The sequence below is a fragment of the Argopecten irradians genome, unplaced genomic scaffold (assembly GCF_041381155.1).
Source record: "Argopecten irradians isolate NY unplaced genomic scaffold, Ai_NY scaffold_0017, whole genome shotgun sequence".
NCBI lineage: Eukaryota > Metazoa > Mollusca > Bivalvia > Pectinida > Pectinidae > Argopecten > Argopecten irradians.
In genome coordinates, this window is record NW_027187484.1 from 717732 (window position 1) to 739710 (window position 21979).

Genomic DNA, 21979 nt, shown 5'->3' on the forward strand with positions numbered 1-21979 from the left:
AAACAACAAGAAAAAAAAGTTTGCAGGAAAAACAATGTGATATAGACATTGTAACAGAGAACTTTTTGAAGAAAATTAAGGAATTTCCCGATTATGTTTGTTCAGTTTGTAATAAATTGCTGTTTAAAACGCAGGTATTGAAGTGTAAACAGGAGACCTATATGCAAAAAGAAGAGAACATCAGTCAAATTGCGAATATGTGCATATCCAAGAAATATTTCACCCCTTGTGATGATGATGAAATTCATCACTGTTCAAGTAGATGTAATTTATGGATTTGCTATACATGTCACAGGAAAATACAACAAGGTAAAATTCCATCTGAGGCTGGTATCAACAAAATGGAGACAAAGTCAATTCCTGAGGAACTGCAATGTTTAAATCCAATTGAAAAACATTTGATTTCTATTATTGTACCATTTATGAAAATGATACCTTTACCTAAAGGAGGACAGCATGGAGTTCATGGACCTGTTGTATGTGTACCCGCAGATGTAGATATGTCTATCACAACCTTACCGAGATGTGAAAACGATAATCAATTGATACGAGTAAAACTGAAGAGAAAGCTTTCATACAAGGGTCATTATAGTTATCATTTCGTAAACACGAGTCGTCTTGAAAAAGCAATAAAATATTTGAAAGAAAAAAACAAATGGTACAGAGATGTGGAGATTGACGAATCTTGGGAAAATCCTATTGAGGAAAACGAAGTACATACAGAAGGACAAACTGCTAATGTAGACGAAAACACAGAGACAGAGACAACTGATGATGGTGTTGATGATAGACTCCATGCCATGCCGCTTGATACTTGTCTCCAACCTGCCGACATAGGACAGGAAGTTCTTGATCAGTATTTCGATAAGATATTTTCAGTTGCTCCATGCGAGAAAAATAATCCTATCAGTATGTTAATGGAAAAGGGCGTTGAGGCAAAAGCATTTCCTGTACTGTTTCCAGACGGAGAGAATGTATTCAGTGATGATCGTGATACTGCTATCACACTGTGCAGGTATTTGCATAATCGATTGATGAATGTAGATAACAGATTTTCTGAAGATACTAACTTTATATTTTTCGCACAGTACTTAGCCGAACTACAGCAGGTGATATCGAATGTATCTATTGCTTTAAGGAAAGGCACTGGTATAGGAAAAGATGAACAACAAGTAACAAACACATATGTTAAAAAATCAGGAAAATGTAAAGTCAATTCTGAAAAATGACGAAGGATATAAATTTCTTAAACCCGTTAGAGGCACCCCACCATATTGGCAAGCAACACAGAAAGATCTCTTTGCTATGCTACGTCAATTAGGAATTCCAACATGGTTTTGTTCGTTTTCTGCAGCTGAAATGAGATGGACTGATGTAATCGAATGCATTTTGAAACAGCAGAATGATAGTAGAAAAGTAGATGGAATGGACTGGAAAATGAAGAATGACATATTGAAAAGCAATCCGGTAACAGTTGCTAGAATGTTTGAGCATCGTTTTCATTTTTTCTTAAGAGACGTAATAATGTCCAAAGCAGCGCCAATAGGCAAAATCATTGACTATTTCTATAGAGTTGAATTTCAACAAAGAGGATCACCACATACTCATTGTTTTTTTTGGGTAGAAAATGCCCCACAATTGGACAAAGATGATGATGTAGATATAGTTGAATTTGTTGACAAATACATATCATGTGCAATACCTTCGGAACATGAGTCAGAAATGCATGAAATTGTAACAAGTGTACAGCAGCATAGCAAACGGCATTCTAAATCCTGTAAGAAAAATGGGAAAGCATGTAGATTTAATTTCCCCAGACCTCCGTCAAACAATACATTTGTGTCACGCCCAGGTACTGATATGAAAGACCTGAAACAAACTGAACCCAACATGAGCGCTGAAGAGTTTGACGAAGTTTGTGCACATAATCTGAAGGTTGGCGGCATGCCAGTTGAAATTGCCAAAAAGATTTTGAGTGATATTTGGAAGCATATGGCAAATGAAGACAATGAAAACACATCCGTTGATGATATCTTCAAGCAACTCGGATTAACACAATCTTTATTTGAAAAGGCTTGCAATACTTTAACAAAGAGGACAAATGTAGTTTTGAAGAGAGATTCACATGATGTTTGGATTAATCAGTATAATCCTCACTTGCTTCGTTGTTGGAATGCAAATATGGATATCCAGTACGTCACTGATGCTTATGCATGTGTAGTATACATGGTGTCATACATAGCCAAAGCAGAAAGAGAAATGAGTCAAATACTTGACCATGCTCAAACAGAAGCCAGAGAAGGAAATGTTGATGCAGAACAAGCAATGAAAAAATTGGGAAGTGTATATCTTCATCATCGAGAAGTCAGTGCGCAAGAAGCAACATTCAGAGTTTGCAATTTAAGACTAAAGGAAAGCTCAAGAAAGGTACAGTTTATACCTGTTGGTGACAATCCAGTTAGAATGAGCCTTCCGCTCTCCGTTATCAAATCCAAATCAGAAAATGATGATAGCGACATATGGATGTCCAGTGTTGTTGATAAGTACAAAGCAAGACCAAACATAGCAGAATTTGATGATATGTGTTTAGCTACATTTTGCTCCGAGTACAGAGTTTTATCATCAACCGAAGTTGGTTCTAAACACCGCAGCACTGTTTACACTCTAAATAATAATTTAGGGTCCGTAATGAAAAGAACAAGAACAGATATCGCTGTTATTCGATATCCCCGGTTTTCAATGACACGAGCACCAGAGAAATATTTCCAGAGCATACTCCAACTTTTCCTACCGTATAGAGCAGATGTACAATTAAAGCCAAACGGATTTGAAACACACGAGGAGTTTTACAACAGGGGCTATGTTAAAGTTGGATTTAATGAAGCACTGCAAGAGGTGAAATCGATTATAGATACGAACCGTAGTTTCTATGAGAAAGATATAGATGTGCTCGAAGATGCCGAGAATGTGTTGGAAAATGCTGGACCTCGAGAGGATGCATGGGCACAGATTTGTCCCGAGACTGAATCAGAACGCATTAAATGTGATCAAGAAAAAATAATCACAAAAGAAAACGAAGACAATATTCAAGGAATACCCGATTGGGTTTGCAACAAGAATAGCCAAAATGTAGAAATATGTCCAACAGTGGTAACAAAAGAAGAGGGATTGGCAATATTGAGATCAATGAATCCAAAACAAAACAGTGTATTTTCAAAGATTAGGAAATGGTGTCTTGCCACAATCCATGGTAAAAATCCTGATCCGATACATATTTTCCTCACTGGAGGAGCCGGTACTGGAAAAAGTCATCTGATCAAAGCAGTATATTACGAGTCTACACGACTTTTTGCGCCTACATTGCAAAACCCAGATGATGTATCTGTTTTATTAGTTGCTCCAACTGGTGTAGCGGCATTTAATATCGGTGGTTCAACCATTCACAACGCATTAGCAATACCGGTAGAAGCCACCACAGCATACCAACCACTAAGTGATGAAAAGTTGAACACTTTGCGAAGTAAATTAGCTCAGCTACAATTGGTTATTATTGACGAGATATCGATGGTCGACAAGAAATTGCTTTCATATGTTCATGGGCGTTTAAGGCAAATCAAACAGACCGGCGATCATTCTCCGTTTGGCAATGTTAGTGTTTTAGCTGTTGGAGATTTTTATCAGCTTCCTCCTGTTAAAGGCAAGTCATTGTATACAAAAGATATTTTCTATGACTTGTGGAATGACAATTTTCGTATCGTAGAATTAGATGAAATCATGCGACAGAAAGACGACAAGGAATTTGCTATGGTGTTGAACCGATGTAGAGTAAAAGCCAAAAATGACAATTTGTCCAATAAAGACAGAGAATTGTTGAGCAATAGAGAAACGGGTGAAGTAAGTAACGGAATCCATATTTATGCTTGTAATGACCAGGTTGATGAACACAATTTGAATACATTACACACAATTTGCAACGATCCTGTCAGTATTGAAGCAGACGATTGGACAAAAGATGAACGTAGTGGAAGAATGACAAGAAAAGAAGCTTCCGACACGCAAGCAAGACAATGTACTTTGCCAAGATCACTATGGCTTTCAGTTGACGCTCGTGTTATGCTTACCAAAAACGTTGATGTGTCCGATGGACTTGTTAATGGTGCGTTTGGAACAGTTAAACAGTTGGTTAAAGAAAACAGTAGTGAAACAATAAAATGTGTTGAAGTCTGTTTTGATAATAAGAAGGTTGGTCTGAAACAAGGAAGAAAAGTGGGCGATGAAACGTTTGTTATGATAGAACGTCATGAAGAAATAATAGGCAGAAACAGTAGAAATACAAGACGACAGTTTCCTTTAAAACTTGCTTGGGCATGTACTGTACATAAGGTTCAGGGTTTAACGACCGATAGTGCTGTTGTTTGTTTGAAGAAAATATTTGCACCAGGTCAGGCTTATGTTGCTCTAAGTCGTGTAACATCAATGCATGGACTGACAATAACAGATTTTGACCAAAAAGCAATTTTTTGTAACCCAAAGTAAAAGAGGCACTTGAACAAATGCACGATTTTGTCTCGATATCAAGAGAAACGGTGGAAAATATGACAAATATAATATATCATAATACGGAAGGCATGATTCCTCATTTACAAGATATACGATCAAACAAACAAATACTTGATGCAGATTACACGTGCTTTACAGAAACTTGGTTACAGGACGATACGACTGTTCATGTTAGCAACTTTGAATTACACAGTCAAACCAGAAAAATGTCATATAAAGATTCAAACGAATTACAAACACAACGACATGGTGGCGTGGGAGTATTGAGTAAACAAAACGCAGAATTTGAGCGAATATACTTTGAAGTTGATGACCTGGAGTATATTGCATTTCAAATAGAAAATGTTATTATTGTTACTATTTATAGACCACAATCGTACAATATTGAAAACTTCAAAAATACGATAACACATTTGGTTCAATTGGTAGGTAAAACCAACAGAAGGTCAATAATTTTGGGAGATTTTAATCAGAATATTTTGCAAAATTCTTCATCAATATCGCTAATGATGGAATCACATGGATACAGACAATGTGTTAATGAAGCAACAACAGAAGGGGGAACGTTGATTGACCATGTTTATGTCAAAAATATTGATGCGATTGACGTAAACGTATTATCATGTTATTATAGTTACCATGAAGCTATTTCAATATCTTTTCAAAAATAACCGCATCAAATTTATCAGGGGGGGGGGGGGTATAGTCTATTGTCCGGGCCTCCACACACGGGGGGCCTCCACACACGGTGATGTGTGGGGGATGTGGATTTACAGTTATACCGTTTTATCTCCCCAGTTACAAGTAACCGTGAGATAATGCTGTACATACTCTTACCCTACCTTAAATGTTTTTAACTGCACATGTCGCAGACAAGTTTTGCATGCCCATTCATTTGATGTTGAGTTTGATGCGGTGACAATGAAGGTTTAATTAATATATTTTCTTTTGCAGTCTGTCCAAAATAATTATGACAGCATGTAGTTCTAGATGTAACAATAACGGCTTTACGTCGAATACTTAAAACACATCTTTGTGTACCAAAGCTGATGCATCATAATTGCTTCATATCCATTCATTTCATGTTAAGTTTTGATGGTATTCAAATTATTTGGAAAGTAAAATGTCAAAATATTTTTTAATATATATAAGTAACTTTAAAATGATACAAATATGGATTTTAAATTTCTTGCACATTTGCAGATCCCTCAATCGCCTTTAGCACTCGTTGTATAATTCTGGTATTTGTTAGCGACTGTTGTAGCGGCAAAGATTTGGCACTAATCAAAAGTGTCAAATGCGTTTCCGATACAACAGTAGCTAAGATAATTGGTAATACATTGAAGTGAGAGTGGAAGAGAATGAAACAGATCTGTACTCATAGAGAGTAAGAATGTGATTGTCATCTATGACTGTTTTCACTGTAATATTTCACTGTAATATATTACTTGGTCCTATTTTATATGCCACTTGAATTATGTAAACATTGGAATTTTGGAACAAAACGTTTTGCTATATTGTGAAGACATAGATGACTAGAATATTGCTCATTATTGACTAATCCTTTCTTCAGCACCAGAATGATCTTCAATCAAAGGACGTATGTTGTACACATTGAACACTGATGATTAATTTTCGAAACTGTAAATAGACAATGAAGATACCATCGCATGTTCCACATACAGTATTAAAATGGATCACCAGAAAAGTGTTAAAAGACAGGATGGTTGACTAACAAAAAACTGCACATGGTTACCACCTGCAATACATTGATTACAACAGCGTTAGTTCAACACTGGAATGATGTTCACTCAAATGATGATTACTCTACTTTCTCCATATGAAGGATAAGGAATTGTTGAATCGGCAAATAGCCATCCTACATGAAGATACTTTCGCATATCGTATACTTATTCGTGTAAGAATGGATAAGTCGGGATATGTAAGAGTAAAGAAAGGGTTGTGCGTACAGTATTAAAATGGTAACCAGAAAAGGATGATGGACTAAAAAGGCTGTATATGGCGTGTCAGGAACGTCAACTCAAAACATGTTACTTGGGTAAAGAGAGGCTGCCCATCCCCTAACAAAGAGGCCAATCCATCAGTCCTACTGTGAACGTTCAATTACATAATACCATGCCTTGGAGGCATATTCGTTTGAGTATGGTGTCCTCACTGAAAGAGTTATTCGACAGTTAACATGGATAACTAGGGAGTACTCGATACCGTGATTGGATTATCAGAACTTTGTCAATAATTGACAAAATACAAAGTTCAACATCAGAGTGATGTTCATTCAAAGAACTCGTATCATCTACTTATTACAGTATTAAGTGGATAACTCAAACTGTATACAAATTGAATCAGAAATGGACACTTTCGTAAACATCGTAGGATTAGTCAATAATGGACAACACCCAAGCAGTTATGAAATAAACTTTATGAAATTATCAGTACACGGTAAATTTCATGTGGTTTTCCCAATCGCCAAACATTAGGTGGTGTTTGAATACTTTAGGTTTCATACTTAAGTGCAGCCTTTTCAGCATTATCCACATTTTCAAATATACCAATGTTGTTTACCGTAAATATTGAAAACTTCTGTTAGAAAAAGACGGCGAAATCAGGAAGTACTCTTCTAGATATTGAAATGTCATTTGATAGCATACATTGTGGTACATAATAGTAATGTATATTAAAGTAATTACAATTAAACGGTAGTAGCTATTCTACTAAAGTATAAAATGTATCACAATTGGTCAATCATTCTTGAATAATTGATAATGTACATTTGGTATCAGCATTATCCGACAGTACTAGTATTTATTACTATGGCGGTAGGTAATAGGTAACTACTATATATACGACAATAAGACATTGTGACCAATGTAACACACTGCCATTAATGTGAAAAATATTAAGTTAAGGAACAAGAAAGGGAATACGAAACTGACATAAAATGACAATAATAAACTGTCACGCATATGTCCGAAAGTACCCATCCCTATCAAAATATTCCAGAAGCTGAAAAGAAGTTGTATAGCAGTAACAAAGTATCACAATATAATAGTAGATAACTAAATTATGTATAGAGATACCACCATACCGATACATTTTTGTAATATGGCAGTGGAAAAACTACTTTTTATATCATCAAGAAATGACTGAATGAAATAAATGACATGAAATTAATAAAATATGATTTGTAATACAATTTCTTTTAGTTTTTATTTTAAGCCAATTCTCATCAAGGAAATGGACAAAGGGAGGGATCTCGTACGAGTTTTTAACAACGAAAAATATGAAAAAGATGACTGGATATTAAGTAAGATGATCTACAAACAAGTAACACCAACTTTCAACCCTTAACCTAAAGAATTGATATATTTTCAGAAGCAAGAACTTAAACGTTAGAAGACATACATCCAATCATGCGTTTTTGTGTTCAGCTCAGACAACTCACCAATAAAATGAGACGAACGAGGGGAGGTAACTCTTTAATACTGTATACAACTAAACACGAATTATCTCCTCTTAATCGCTGTATGCTCCTGACCAAATATTATTGACATTGGTCTCATGGTTATTGTGGAAAATCATTTAAATACAGTATGTTTCAGATATTTGTCTCCAGTGACCTTCAATGTTGGTCACAACAATTCATCATAACATATAGTGAATAAAAGTTTGCCGTTTAGATTATCTACAAATAATCCTGCTTCACAATAGGTTTTCTTTTACAATAAACGGTAAGTGACTTATGGCCATTTTTAGATTTCGGGTTATGACGTCATAGCGGCCATTTTGTTACAATGTATCATTCATTTTTACAAACTTGGTAGCCCTTAATTTACACCAGCATGCTACAGGCCTAATACCAATGTCTGTTGGTTATTGAGAAGAAGTCGTTTAAAGATTTTCCCGCCATTTTTAAAAAGAGCAAAATTTTCAAAATGGCGTACAACGCTAACGGTAAACGCTACAGAAAAAAGAAAGACAGCATATTGACCAGAATGACATTCTGCATCGACTTATGGGGAAAAAATCACAAAAAAAATGAAATTGGTAAACTTTGACCCCATAGTTCACTCAATGGTGGGCGCCAAGATCCCTCTGGAATCTCTTGTTATAACAAGTTATTATTAGAAAAACATTGCCCTGTAGATTATCTTCAAATAACATACTTGCATGAAAGCTGTAAAACCAACGATAAGTTAGTTATGACCATTTAAACAATTTATTTATGATATGTGTATTTGACCCCTGTGAACTTGAATATGGGTCAAGGTCATTCCTAGTATCTGACTTTATAGCCCATCCCCTGGACATCTTATATATGAAATATGAAGATCCTAGACCTTACAGAACTTCAGGAGAAAAGTTTTCAAGTTTATTGTTAAAAACAGGACCTTTAACATTTGACCCTTACCGAAAACCGGAAGTTGCCATTTTTTGTAATAACATTTAGAGAGAAAAAATTTACGCTTAAGATAATCTGCAAAAAATGTTATTGGATGAAATCTGTTAAAAGTTAAACATTTTGGCGGGAATTTAGCAAAGATCAAAGGATTGTTCAAAATGGCATACAGCATTAACCGGAAGTGCTATCGAAAAATAAAAGACACCAAATTCATCAGAATGACATTCTGCATCGATATGTAAAAAGAAATTTCGCAAAATCAAAAAAATAAAAATTCGTGAACTTTGACCCCATAGCGAACTTTTTTGTTTGACCTTTGACCTAATTGCTGTAATGAAATAAAAGTTAGTCTTTTATACGATCTACATAAAACATCAAAAATATTTGCTGTATCTTAAACGGTTTTTGAGTTATGGCTGTTTTAAACTTTTTAGGTATGACGTCATGGCGGCCATCTTGAATTTTTGACCTACTTAAAAATGTTGCGGTCACCCCTTCAACTTATGCCATACAATATAACAATAAGGCCATTGGCATACCTCTTACCATTTTGAAGATCTTTTGGACACAAAAAAAAAGTGTAGAAGAATAATAATAATAATAATAAAAAACAGAACAAAAACAATAGGTCTTTTCACCACATGGTGAAAAGCCCTAATAAAAAACAGAACAAAAACAATAGGTCTTTTCACCACATGGTGAAAAGCCCTAATAAAAACAATAAACCTTCAATCGTGGGACGTAAGTATTCGTCAGTTTTGTTTTTTCGCAATATGTATTTTTACTTTTTTCATTTGAATTTTCCTTATCTCATTTATTGATATATTTTCACCAAATTTGGCATACTTATAGGTAAAGAGAATATTGTCTACACTTTCAGCTCATAATATTTTCAAAAAATTACCGATTGTCTACACTTTCAGCTCATAATATTTTCAAAATTTTCCGATGCTTCTTTTCAAAATATCATTTATTTAGGCCGGGCACGACCTACTTAAAAAACCGGGTGGTTGGCAATTAAGCCGATAAGGAAGAAGGCGGGACTATACTTATAGTGCATAGAGACCAGCCTCTGGTACAGCTTGTAAACACTACCACATGGGTCTAAACCACATGGTCAGTGTATACTGTAGATGGTGAGGGAAGATTACTGCTAGCATAGAATAACATTATTTTATAAGCGGTATAAGATATTTGTTTGGTATGATAGTGTTTAAAGTTCTATTAAAGAAGTATTTTTTGTAGCCTTTTATTTAATAAAGCAAATTTAAAATCGTACATCATTAATAAAGTTCCTTTTGTTAGTTATGGAATTATAATAAATGTTTTTATAATCAGGCTGCATACGATCAAACCTACTTTAGAAAACAACTGAAGAGTTATATATGCATTTTCTTTATAACAATATAATACCAAATTCAACCTGTATAAGGAATGTGCAATGATGAACAATTTTGAATATGTAATCCAAAGCTGAAATGGATGTAATGTATTTAATAGATTACACTCCCTTCACAACATTCCTCTGTAACATGAAACTGAAATTTCCATGCCCTTTATTTTCCATCCGGTCAATGCTAAAGACTGAACATCAGTCTCCCTCGAGACACTTAGTAAGGGGTTATAGATAACAAAACTAGGGCATCGTCTGATGGTGATGGAAATTCCCAGAGTTTGTGCAACTTTTGATGCTTGAACACAAACAGGAGACAAAATATATAAGGATTTAGAAATAAGAGAGAACAATGGAAACACCAAGGAAGTAATATGATTTGTGATTTAACAATTAAGGCAAAGATGAGCTTGTGAGTAGGGATTGTTGAAGAATAAGACAGATATGGGGGGAAACGACATAACACAGAAAGGATATGTAAAAGCTGATAATACAAAGGAATGGTTAAATGTTGATAGTTTTGGATACTCCTTAACCACATGAATTTATTCTTTGATGAGAATCACCTCTCATGTAGAAACAAAAAGTGGTTGGTCATCAATGTGTTATAGTGTGAAATCATACCGGCCTTTGGGTGAAATATGAACCATTGACTAGAAGCTCTGTGTTGTATTTGATTTGTATCATTAACATTACTGGATTATGGATAGTACATAACTATGGTATTTACTCTTGTTGGATAAAACCTGTGTGAGATTCTGGATATTAGCGCCAAAACTGAGATAAGGTAGGGTAACTTGTTACTCAGCATGCGTAGCCTAGACCATAGCAACAGTGTGTCTGTAAACATCCGCTATAAACTTCCGGTGAGATCAACGGCAAATTCAAACTTTGATTGACAGGACCCTTATCTTGCCAAATAATTCTATACATTGAAATAACTACTAAAAGATAATTTTGATAAAAAAACCATTTACATATTCAGATTCCTTACTAAAATATGAATTGCCATGACAGAATTTAATATAAAGGTGTTAATGAAAAACATGAAATAAAAGAGAATCTTTCTCTGAAGTGAGAGCTGTCAAAATTTTGTATTTCCAGCCATTTTCTCAAGTTGTCTCCCTTTTATACCCCGTGCCCGGCCTTTAATTTAGTGGTCGTTGGGACTATGAAAATTGGTCGTAAAACGGAATAGCGGTGTGATTGTATTTCTGAAGAGAAAAAAATCGGAACTGAAAATAAGTGGCCGTAATAGTGGGATGTTCGTAATTTAGTGTATATGCTATACAGTACATGTCTATGTTTGGAATAAACTTTTGGAAAATAAAAATAAAATAAAACAAAAATAAATATAAAGACAAAATAAAAGAATATTTTCAAGCATGGTGAATTAACAACAAATAAAAATATGAAATAAAAAAAAAATAAAAGTAAGCTGCCGACGACAAGGGTTGAACCCCGGACGTCAGCATAGAAAGCTCAGGACTTACCACGACACCACTTGTGAATATTATTAACTTAATAATGAAATGCAGTTCACTAAATTTTCTTATTTTCTTCGCAATCCACTTAAATTGATATTGATGCTGCTGAATAAGTTTACAGAAAGATTCTAAACTAGTTTATATTGTATCTGGGTGCAAATTACAACTACATATACCACAAATGTGTGGTTATTCAGTTTATTCTTCACGACACCAGCCGGGGGGGGGGGGGTAAAAAGCTAGTTCCGGAATTGCGATCCCAATACTGGTAAAACCAAGTTTTACCGTAAAAACCGGAAACAGGATAAGGGGCCCATGGGACCTTAACAGTCACCTGATATTTGATCCATATTTATTAGCCAACTGATGTCTTTTGTTCCTTTTCACAAAAAATTCACGAAATAGGAAACAATTTTTTGTGAACATAAAAATATTTACACAACACAGTAATCAACTCCATAAGTTACAGTCGAATCAAGACTAGTCAGAGATCTTTCCAATGTTAGTCTAAATCCAAAGTTTCATAACCCTGGTAATCTCTGTAAGTATTTACTTAAGGTATCGTTTTCACAAGGTCTAATAATAATTATTAGTGCAAAGGGCAATAACTCTGTAAGTTACAGTCAAATCAAACTGATTTTTGACTCTAGTCCGAAATCTTTCCAATGTTATTCTACATAAACAGTTTCATTAAAGATGCCCCACCGCTGACAAATGACAGTTTTTTCTTTATAAAAAACAGGAGCAGACGATTTAGTATTTTTCTTCAGTTACAATAGTTACTTACTTTATACCATTACCACCATTGAAAAGTTTGAGCTTCTAATGGACTCCGCCGAGATCACTCAGGAACGATAACTCTGTGGTGGCGCTAGTGTACTAAGGTCCATAGCGATTATAAACAATATGGCGGCAAAGCCTTGTCGAAACTGGGCAGTTCCCAAACTGAAAGCGGAATATTGAGAGCGAGAGGGGCAGTGGTAACTGGTCGGAAGATCGATTTGATAGAAAGGTAAGGGTATTGTTTTCTTGATATATTTTGAATAGTATAATATATACATTTAAATACAGTGCGGATTTTTTTTCACCGATGCACACGAAAGCCAGACTCGGATTGCAGTTTCCTTACTTCAGGCGTACGATGTAACAGTTATGCACGGTATGGTTTGGATGGTCGTGGATATTTTAAAATTTATACATGCTGTTAAAGGACAAATAAGAAACACGTCAGACCTGTAGCTCTCTATGTTTTCCTTTTATTAGATTCTGTACAGGTGTATATGCACCGCTGTACGTAGTACCGAGTAATTTAGTTTTTGCAATGAATTTATACCTTCGCAAGGAAACTATTGAATTTTTATTATATAAATATATGATATGGTCTCTGTCACTCAGCTAACGTAGTATGTTTCTTTGTCTCAGTCAGTAGAGCAGTAAGAATTCACACCTGGGCCCGGTTGTTCAAAGCATGGTTAGCTTAATCATATGATTAGTGAAATTTTCATTTATCATTTACTGCAAAATTTATGATTATATCATCACTAAACTCATCAAGTAAGTAGAGAAAAGAGCTTTTAAGATTCTTGTAAAACTTTTTAAAATTTGTATTACCAGAAAATAGTTTATCTTGATTTAAAAATTGTTGTTAAACTGTGATTTTTACGGTAAAACTTGGTTTTACCAGTATTGGGATCGCAATTCCGGAACTAGCTTTTTACCCCCCCGGCTGGTGTAGTGAAGAATAAACTGAATAACCACACATTTGTGGTATATGTAGTTGTAATTTGCACCCAGATACAATATAAACTAGTTTAGAATCATTCTGTAAACTTATTCAGTAGCATCAATATCATTTTAAGTGGATTGCGAAGAAAATAAGAAAATATAGTGAACTGCTTTCATTATTAATTTAATGATATTCACAAGAAAAACAATAGGAACAAGTGGTGTCGTGGTAAGTCCTGAGCTTTCTACGCGGACGGCCCGGGTTCAATCCTTACCGTCGGCAGATTATTTTTATTTTTTTTATTTTATATTTATTTTTGTTGTTAATTCACCATGCTTGAAAATATTCTTTTATTTTGTCTTTATATTTATTTTTGTTTTATTTTATTTTTATTTTCCAAAAGTTAATTCCAAACATAGACATGTATAGCATATACACTAAGTTACGAACATCCCACTATTAAGGCCACTTATTTTCAGTTCCGATTTTTTTTCGTTTCAGAAATACAATCACACCGCTATTCCGTTTTACGACCAATTTTCATAGTCCCAACGACCACTAAATTAACACTAATTGACCCTTTGATTATGACCACAGGCACATGTGACTTCACACCTCGCTGTGCCTCACCTTCCCGCACGCAGCAACCCGTGAACAACTACCCGCAGGTACATCAGTCAGTCTTTTGTTTCCGTCGACCTAATTATCAGATTATCTACCTGTACTAGGAGAGTGTTAATCGCCATCATTTGCATACTTGTGACTGGCAGTTGACGTGATCGAAACCACAAGTAATGCAACGTTCTTTCGATAGCCCTGGTGGCGAGATCGAACGATTTAGGCAGTTCTTTCTCATACGTGTAACGCCAATGGAATTAAAATTCTTTAATGTATGAGATATATTGATCTTATTTCAGATATTTATGAAGTACCGTACGTCAATCATCTCATTTCAATAGATGTGTCATCTATTTTGTTGCGGTAAACAATCGGTGTTTTGCATTAGTTAAAAGTACGCTTGACTATTGCACAGTAGTCTTTCAAACACTTTACCGATTGTGATCGTAAGTTATTATTTGACCAATCATTGCACATGGCGGGATAATTAAAATCGATTTACGTAAATATTAATAATAATTTACACAGATCAATACCAATTTTAAAACACATAGATTCTCATTTACCTCAGGTGATACTATGTGATAATTAAACCAGAGACATAGATAATTTAATAACTATCTAAATCTCTGATTAAACTAACGATATGTATTTGAATTATAATTAAAACATAATAGAAAGTAATGTCTAGAAAAAGTATTTTCATTTAGATTGTCAACAATTACTTCAGTGAAATTCAGTTTAAGATTTAAATAAGCACACACCATTAACTTTATTTAATGAAAAAAATATGTCTATGCTCTAGAAATAAATGGTATAGTCATTATATGTCCCTAATTTATCAAACTTTAAAAAATATTTGTAAATTATTGGTTTTGATTAGATACGCATGCATTAAAATATGATATGATTAAAATTCTAATGGCCGACAAAACTGATTGATCAAATATAGTAATTTGCAAATTTATCTTAACCAAAATATATCAAACTGGTTTTTTCCCCACACGTACATGTACATACTCAGCATGCTATGTTATGTTTCTTATGTTTTTTTTATATAAATGTAATGTATATGTCATGTCAAGTTTATGTTGATGTCCCATGTATTTGTAAATGTGTTAAATGCAAAAAATTGAACAAAAAATTAAAAAAATATATATATATAATATACATTTATATATACATGTATATTGCATTTTTCATAAAATTTCAATTTTGAAACAAAAATACAGTACATACCGGGTATATTATGTACCGGTCAGCTAGGATACAGAGTTTCTGTTCTTGATCGTCATGATCATAGAAGAAACCTGGTCCACCTCAGAATTAAGACCACCTCGCTATTAAGACCACTTTTACTCAGACCACTGGGTGGTTTTAATAGATAGGTTTAATGTAAATACTGTTATACATATTCTCAACACATGTTATATAATGTTTCTGACGTCCCTTGCTCATACACATTTTCATTTACAGCGGTTCGGAGCGGTAGGGAGCTGGGTATTCGAGAAAAATATTTCAAAGATTAAAGGATAGATAACCACCCCATATATACATCTCTTCGTATCTGTAGCAGTGTGCAGCCAAGCGTGAAGGTGTGATACATTGATCATGACCACATCAAAACAATAAGCAGTGATCTAGAGTTGGCTGTTCTATTGTTTAGAGGATTAAGTGTCATTTTATAACGAAATCTTATCGTTTGGTTGTTTATGCAAATTAAATGAAAAAATTCGGAGGTGTTTAAAATATAACTGAAATTGTAATACATGTACGTACTATTCTGTACTAGGCAAATGTACTTATATAATTTGTAACACAATGTTTTTTTCGGAGTAGATTATCATGTCAAAGTAAAATTGCTGAGTGAATCTGCTATAATATATATTGAAACCACTGAAGCTTATAATTTTCGTTACTGTAAAGGAAATTTTAGAAATATCAACCCATTTCAAATGATTCGACTGAACTAATTAAGTCTTCCCATCTTCTCCTCCCGGTAGGAATATGTTATTTTTTCATTACATTGTACAGATCAATATGAAATATTTAATGTAAGTAGGAAACAAATTTGACATATTTCAGAGTCAGCCTAATTCAGGTATTCTCTGATAGCAGATAATAAAACCGTGATATTCCACAAAATTAGTACTAATCTGATAGATTTGTATCAATTCATCAAAACAGTAAAAAGTAAGCGTGTCACTATCCTTCATTAAATCAAATACTACAATTATGTTTTTCTTGAACCAAGCCTTATAAGAACAAGTTTTTTCTACCAATATTCATATTTCAAAGTAAATTATCATGTTCAAGCCTTATGAAAACAGTTTTGGAACCAATAGTCAAATTTCAAAGTAAATTATCATGTCAAAGTAAAATTTCTGAGTGAATTTGCGATCCGAATTTTGGACCTATCCTTGCTCCAAATTTTGCTGAACAACTTTCCATAATATTTAATAAGAAGATATTTACAAATTGTAGTTAGAAAAGGACACTGATGACAATATCTGTCATTTAGGTAACTCGTGCCGTTACCGTTTGTTAGAATATATGTTGTAATGTACTACAAACTTGATAGATATAGAGAAAAAATATTAACATGTTTTGACAAAAAATATCCTTCGTGCCATTTACATGTCGTTTAGTTAATTAACTCAGGTTATTTAGTTTTATAGTTAATATATATACATTCATGTACTTGAAACTTGATAAAGCATATACCGGTAAACAGCTGATAGATTTTTTTTCTCTCTTTCCCTCTCTTTCCCCTCTTTCCCCCTGATATGTTGCCAAAGTAGTATTAGTGAAGTTATGAAGCATGAAAGTCATCCTTTATGACAATATACGTTAGTTTTATATGTTACACGGTCTGACAATCATTAATTTTTGTAGTTATAGATAGTATGGTGTTCTTAAACTTGCTAGATACATTTTTGTTAAAAAGGAAATCCTTGATGTCATTCATATTAGTCATTAAAGGTCAAATACGTGTACGGTATTGCTTAAACAGTATATGAGATTTTATATAATATAACCAGTAAGTTTTTTCTTGATATCTGAAGAATGCCTGTTTAGTTTTTAAACAAAAAAAAAAAAAATCAATTTAATTTGACATTACAAGTCACCATAATGCTGAAACTTTTCTTTATATAAACTTGACAACATAAATACTTCCTCTTTGATTGAAGGTTCTGCACTGAAATGCATTATGTGTATTTAGAATAACTGGACCTGTACAAAATGTGAGAAAATAAATCAATGTGATAAATTATTACGACCAAATAATATAAACAATTATTTGTATTAGTTTTTCAGCCTTAGTTTAAGTCCTGTTTTCTTTGGATCGTTTTCCAATTTGCAGTTATACTGATAATATAACCATTGACTTATCAATCTTTAACACTCGAATCAACTCCTATCATCCAGAAGTTTTACCGCAGCAGTACTTTCAGTACTTTGATTGAACAACTGGGCCCAGAGCTCAACCTCTTTTTTGATTCCTGACTGGGGCACTGGACAGGAATCATATGTATTTTACCTTGTACGTGTAGTTTGTCATATAGCATTACATGTACAAGTAATGATTTAATCAGTATAAATTAATAATCACCAAACGTATACATGTATCATCATGATTCATTTGTCAATCCCTTGATTGCATACATTGTACTATGTTATTTTTTTTTAAAATATTTCATTTAACTTTATCTCTAAACTTGTTCATTTGCAGATTGGAAGCATATGAAAGGAACCAAGATTTCAGATCTCCAGCCATTGATATTCCAAAACATGTTTCTGTTTCTTGGCCAACTCATGGATATCAACAGTTAATAGCTGATCATAAAGTTGTAATGCCAAAAATTACATCGGAGCAAATTGAAACCTACGTTTTATATAGAATTGCAGGTATACATAAATATGCAATGTGTTATCAAACATGATTTGATAATTTTAAAGCCATAAATATAGCAAAACATAAAACATGTATATTGTCCTATTATATTACATGTAGGATGCTTAATGCTCTGGCACATTTAAAGAAAATTACATATAAAATTACAATATGCATATATACAGTCCCTGTATGTCTCTTTAAAATGATTTTCGTAAGAGCCTTCAATTTTTAAATTTTTTTTTTTATTAAAGCTTGTATGATATGAAAATCTGGGTATACAAATGCACTAGCCAATTATGCTAGACCCAGTGACATCCGGTTTAGACAATGTTAAAGTTACACTATATTTATAAATATCATTTCAGCTGATAACCAGGCATCTGCGGACACACAGGCAATGGAGAAAGGGAGGGATCTGATGGCAGCTCAACGTGTCCTTGCTTGTTCACTCCTCTTTGATAAGGACCACATTTTCTTAAGTGAAAGCTGCTATGAAATCTAAGGTATACCAATGTGTATAGACATGAATGTTTTGCTCTCTTTACGCTCAGATAACCTGATAAATACCCGTTTTCAGACAGAAAGAAGAAGCTACAGTTTCTAGAGCTGATACAATGTTTATTTTCATCAATAATGTTAAATTTTGAAAATGATATCAATACACAAATAAACTCAAAATCCACACATTAAACATTTCAGTTTAAGATTCACATTTCAGGTCTAATTGTAGATAATATTTACCCAGTACATGAATGCATGTACGTCCTTGATGAATGGTATTATTGCATGTCTAATAAATTATGTGCATGTAGACATAGAATTTTACATAAATTGTTTCAAGATCATATAAAAGAATAATAATCATTATTATTAAAGGCTCACTACCTTCCTGGACCAACACATAAAGGTTTCTTAAAAAACATTGATAACAATATAACATCAGAAAATATACACCGATGGCCTAAGATGAGATTACAACACCAAACATATGCAAGATTTCCTGTGTAATATACATGTATGATAACAATGGAGAGTCATTTCGCTGTTTTATGGTATTTAGAACAACGGCGGGAAACATAAGACAACCCGCGTTATGAAAATAAACAATTCATTTATTTTAATCAAATTGTTGAGAAGGTGATGATACACATTAGTAACTTTCGCAACTCTGAAAAATATCAATCTCATTTTATACATGTATTCCAATTTTAAAATTTAAAAGCCATTTCGAAAAAGGTAGTGGGCCTTTAAACTTAAGTTACTTAACTTAAATTTCATTGTTGTCATGTATTATACTGTATATTTTTCAGCTTTCTTATAACTATAAACTCCGCCTTGAGAAAGTTAGTGGGGAGCCTGTAAACTCAGAATGTGAATGTCCGGCAGGAATGGGACCACCCAGTACCTGCAAACACATTGCTGCGGTTTTGCTTATGCTTGAAGTATTTACAGGTATTTCATCATGTCAAAAAATGATTTAAACCATCAATGTTAAAGCAGTTACAGCACATATCCTGCTACTCTGAATTGTCACTTCAATTCAACAGCTTTTCATAACATTTTTCTAATTATAATATTTATACAAAAAAATTATGATATTCTTATAACAAATTGAGGAATGACACCATGTTTTTATAGCACAATCTCAATTTCAGTATCATTTCAAAAACCTGTAACCCTGGGTGAACTTGAGTTACTTATCAGCACTTTAAATTTGATAAATATTTATTTAACAGAGTGTAACTGAATTGAAATACTTAATTTTCTTTTAAATCAATAATATAACTTATTTTTCAATTATCTACTATCTAGATTCAGGGGAGATCAGAGTAGAAAAGTCCTGTACAGAGAACCTTCAAAACTTCCACAAACCCAAGTTTCAATATGAAGGCAAGTACTAAGCATTAAAATACATTCTAGTGTTCACTTATATGTAATTTCCCCTTCACTATCCCTATCAAACAACTGCTGTTGCTGGAAAAGGGGATGTTGCTAGAGTAATTATTGTAAAGCAAATCTTGATCTGTATGTGTAAAGCCACAATAACAGTTTATGATTTATATTGTGTGTATACCATAAGTGTTGGACTTTCTGGGTAGCCATATATACATGTATAGTTATGTATATGTGTAAGGTATATATGGGTATATGTGCAGGTTACACCATGGCCAGACTTGCATGGTAATATTCGACCACGTCTAATTTACAGTCCTGTTTTAATGTTTATAAATGTTTTCCTTTTTCCAGGAAAGCCTGTTCCATCTGCAGACATACCGACTAAGAGATATTATTCTGATACCATACTAGATGACCCAAGACCACTTAAATACCGAAACAACCCTGGATACACATCATATGTTCATAATGCTACAATCAACTATTGCTCACAATCTTCAATGGATATGGCCATGAGATATTTGATTCCAGTTGCTGATTTACAGGTACTTAATTTTAACACACAACTTAAATACTCATTAATACTGCTGCCCCTCATTTACAATGCTTTTGAGAAGGGATGTATAGGATAACCAAATGAAATGTATTGATGATAAATACTTGACCACAGTATACAATTCACATTTGTTTTTTATATATATGCAAATTACTATATCAATTTTATTCTATATAAAATTAACATATATATAAATTCATGCATATAAATTAATATTATCATGTTAAAATAACTGCAAAAATTTGTAAAGATCAACAAAGTACTATTTATTTGCATACAAGTTTATTCTCTTGTATGGTTTGGAGTTCTTGTAATGCTTAAATATCCTTAAATGTATTACAATGACAATTCTTCATCTTCTTATCAAGGCAGCAGCTAAAGACCATGATAACCTAGAACTTCCATTCACACAACACATGGTTGACAGAGCACAGAAGGTAATTATTAGGGTCTTTAATAAAACAAAACACTGATCTTTTTTTCTAAAAACAAAAGTATAAACATGTAAATTGGGAACATTTACACTCCACTGAGTCAAGATTTGTAAAAACATATGTTTGTGTAACTTTTTCCCAAGATATAAATAAAAATGTTCTTGCTTCTATATATTGTATATGTTGGACATGTATATACAATGTATCTAGAAGGTATATGACTTGACATAGAGGTCTTTAGACTTACTAATATAAATATTTTATTATTTGTAGGTAACGGAGAGACAAGCACAGGACATCCAGAGTGACACAAAACTACAAGCAAAGTCACAAGCTTGGATCCATAATAGAAAGTGGAGGATTACTGCTTCAAAGTTTGGGGATGTGACTCACTCTACCTCAAGACGCAACATGGAGAAATTGTGTTCATCCATTTTATCTTCAAAGCCTATCATAAAAAAATCTGTGTTTCATGGAAAGGCATACGAGAGGAAGGCAATTACTAAGTTTGAACAGAAAACTGGTTTGAAGGTCAAGAAATGTGGACTTTTTGTTGACAAGGACTATCCATACTTAGGTGCAACACCTGATGGAATCATCACAGAAGAAGACAAAAAAGCAATAGTGGAAGTAAAGTGTCCATACTCAGGAAGGAATGAATCCATTAAACCAGGACCTCACTTCAACTTCCTTAAATATGATGAAAATGGACAGATTGTTCTAAATGTACATAGCAAGTACTATGACCAAATTCAGGGACAGATGTTTCTGCCAAAGCATCAGTTATGCTATTTTGTTGTTTATACCTTCTGTGATTTATTTGTACAGGGAATAGAGATTGATATAGAATACTGCAATTTCAGCATGCTGCCCAAATTGGACTTATTTTACTTCAAACATTTTCGACCATTTGTATCCAAAACATTATGAATATCACGTATACATACCTGTACATGTACATGTACATGGTAAATTGTATAGATCTACTTTC

General features: G+C 33.5%; 1 protein-coding gene and 1 pseudogene across 1 annotated transcript; both read left to right on the forward strand.

Moving 5' to 3' along the window:
- The first annotated feature begins 1524 nt into the window (after positions 1–1524).
- Positions 1525–4536, forward strand: LOC138311335 (uncharacterized). Its single transcript, XM_069252758.1, has one exon. It carries the CDS (start codon positions 1525–1527, stop codon positions 4534–4536), a length of 3012 nt encoding a protein of 1003 aa, XP_069108859.1.
- An 8130-nt stretch (positions 4537–12666) lies between these two features.
- LOC138311289 (uncharacterized) lies at positions 12667–21918 on the forward strand (annotated as a pseudogene).
- Positions 21919–21979: the final 61 nt, after the last annotated feature.

Bases quoted from the DNA above. Each gene is read 5' to 3' on its own strand.
- LOC138311335 (XM_069252758.1), top strand. From the start codon at position 1,525: ATGTCCAAAGCAGCGCCAATAGGCAAAATCATTGACTATTTCTATAGA.